This window comes from Nannospalax galili, unplaced genomic scaffold (genome assembly GCF_000622305.1).
Source record: "Nannospalax galili isolate Female #2095 unplaced genomic scaffold, S.galili_v1.0 scaffold1600, whole genome shotgun sequence".
Taxonomy (NCBI): Eukaryota; Metazoa; Chordata; class Mammalia; order Rodentia; family Spalacidae; genus Nannospalax; species Nannospalax galili.
Window position 1 is genome coordinate 97,271 of NW_008346116.1, and position 2,575 is coordinate 99,845.

Below are 2,575 nucleotides of genomic sequence, written 5' to 3' on the forward strand. Positions count from 1 at the left end.
ACATGCACTGTGGAATGTCAGGACACACAAACTTGACTCTACAGACCTTAACATGAATGACAGAATGCATGAAATCCAGTGGAGGGTATGGAAGGGCCGAGGGGAGGGGGTATAAGGATGATTAAGATGTTGTGTATGAAATACACAGAAATTCAATAAAAATATAAAAAATAAGTAAAATTCAGTGAAGTTCCATGACAAGGACATCCCAAAGGGTGACTGAGCTGCATCAGGGAGGAGTTCGTTCCAGCTCAGAGGGCCACAGGTCCAGTCAGTCAGGGAGACACAGGATGACTGAGCTCCTCTACAGAAACACACCTCACTGTGACAGTCTTTTCACAAACTTATGAAGGAGAGAACAGTACAGACGGGCCTATCCTGTGCATGTGGACATAGTGATGTAAATGAAGCATGGTGAGTAATGTCTTTTTAATTATTTCTCTTTATTTTTTATTTGTGCGTATGCCTGTGTGTCTGTTTGGGTGTGTACCGGTGTGTGCAGGTGCCTGTGGAGGACAGAGATATCAGGCTCACATGGAGTTGTATTTACATGCAGTTTGTGAGACACCAGATTTGGGTGCTGGGAACCGAGTGAGTGCTCTCAGTAGTGAACTGCTGAGTCGTCTCTCCAATACTGTATGACAAATTCTTAACACACAAAATGTACATAATGAGCTACCATACTCTCTAAACTTCTATAACTATCATCAACATCTCTGAGGACTCAATCTTCTCTGAGCACTGTCTTCGCCCAGAGTTCCAGTCCCAGACCTTATACATAGCAAGAATTCATGCAAATAAGGCCTCCCTATGCTCATGAAAACCAGCCCAGCCCTGACCCTGCAGCTCAGCAGAGGAGCCCAGCCCTGCATTTCCTGTGTTCTCATTCAGTGACCAGCACTGAACAGACTCACCATGGAGCTGGGGCTCAGCTGGCTTTTCCTTGTTGTGCTTTTACAAGGTAATTTATGGAAAACTAGAGATGCTGAGTGTGTGAATAGACATGGATGAGAGGGACAGTGACCATGTGTGATAGTTTCCTGACCAGGATTCTCTATGTTTTCAGGTGTCCAGTGTAAGGAGCAGCTGGTGGAGTCTGGGGGAGGCTTGGTGCTGCCTGGGGGATCCCTGAGACTCTCCTGTGTGGCCTCTGGATTCACCTTCAGTAACTATGGCATGAACTGGGTCCACCAGGCTCCAGGGAAGGGTCTGGAGTGGGTGGCATACATTAATTATAATGGTGGTACCATATACTATGCCAACTCCGTGAAGGGCCAATTCACCATCTCCAGAGACAATGCCAAGAACACCCTGTACTTGGACATGAGCAGTCTGAGATCTGAGGACACCGCCATGTATTACTGTGCAAGAGACACAGTGAGGGGAAGTCACTGGGATCTCAGACTCAAACCTCCCTGCAGGGTGTTCAGGACCAGCAGGGGGCGCTGGAACACGCAGAGCTCAGAGTCACACCGTGGCAGGTGCACAGTCTTAGAGTGCTGGACTCGAATGTGTCTGAGCTGTGTCTCCTCATCACAGCACAGAGATTCTATCTACAGACATGACATGTAGTAACCTTTGTAATGTCCAAATATTTTTTGTTTGGGATTTTTATGTACGTGTGTGTGGATTTGTGCACAGGTTGACATCCGGCATCTCTCTTACTCACAGCTCACTTTTGAGTCTAAAGTTCATTTTTTCACAAGAATATCACTGACAGGCCTTGCTACTTTATTAATGACTTGTAGAGTACTTTGTTGTAAAACCTTCGTTGTAAAAGCTCCTAGAAAATGTTAAGGTAATAAATTATAAAAGAGATTTAAAGGAAAATGACTATATTTTTGTGCCTAATTTTATGTATAGACCACTTAATTTCCCATTTTAGAACTTTTCAAGTAATTATTGAGCACTTATGTGACTTTTTTAATGCAACAGCTGTATTGAGATAACTTACATATCATTAAATGGACCACATCCAGTATTTTACTAACCACCGCCTCATAAAGTGCTGGAGCACACAATCATAATATTTGAAAACCAAAACCCTTTATGATAGAAAAGATATATTTTTACTCACACTGTGTATGACATGATAACTGTGACTCTAGTTTCAGATAATACTAGTTGATGGGAAAGAAACATTCTAGAATGTCCTCACCAAGGAAAAACCCCAGTCAAGGGCTTTCTTTTCTCTCTACAGTTAGTTAAGAGTTATGCAATTTGGGAGTCTTTTAGATAGACCCACTGAAGGGGTACCCCAATTGCCTCACCCTGCGTCCCTGGTAAGCATGGAAGAAGCGAGAGTGGTCTGTGTCCCGATTCCCTATCCGCACGTTGGGTAACCTCTTCAGAGGGTGGTGTGATAAGAATAGGAGGCAGGAATTGGCTAGGCAGTTAGGGTAAAAAGACCCCAAAAAAAAGTAGCCAGTTTCTTGGCTAAAAGTCAAAATGTTCTTGGGCGTCTTAGCAACATACTCTGTTCCAAAGGCCAAAAATGGCAAAAGTATTTGGGAGCTTTTATCTAATCCTTAAAAGATTTTTAGGGTTACCTCTTCAGGGAGTAGTGTTATAGTAC

At 43.5% G+C, this 2,575-nt stretch overlaps 1 gene segment (V, D, J or C); it reads left to right on the forward strand.

Moving 5' to 3' along the window:
* The first annotated feature begins 865 nt into the window (after positions 1-865).
* Positions 866-2,575, forward strand: part of LOC103741720 — an 8,693-nt gene continuing 6,983 nt past the window's right edge. Inside the window, 2 exon segments of the V gene segment in view lie at positions 866-961; positions 1,067-1,481. Coding sequence covers positions 916-961; positions 1,067-1,481 — 461 coding nt within the window.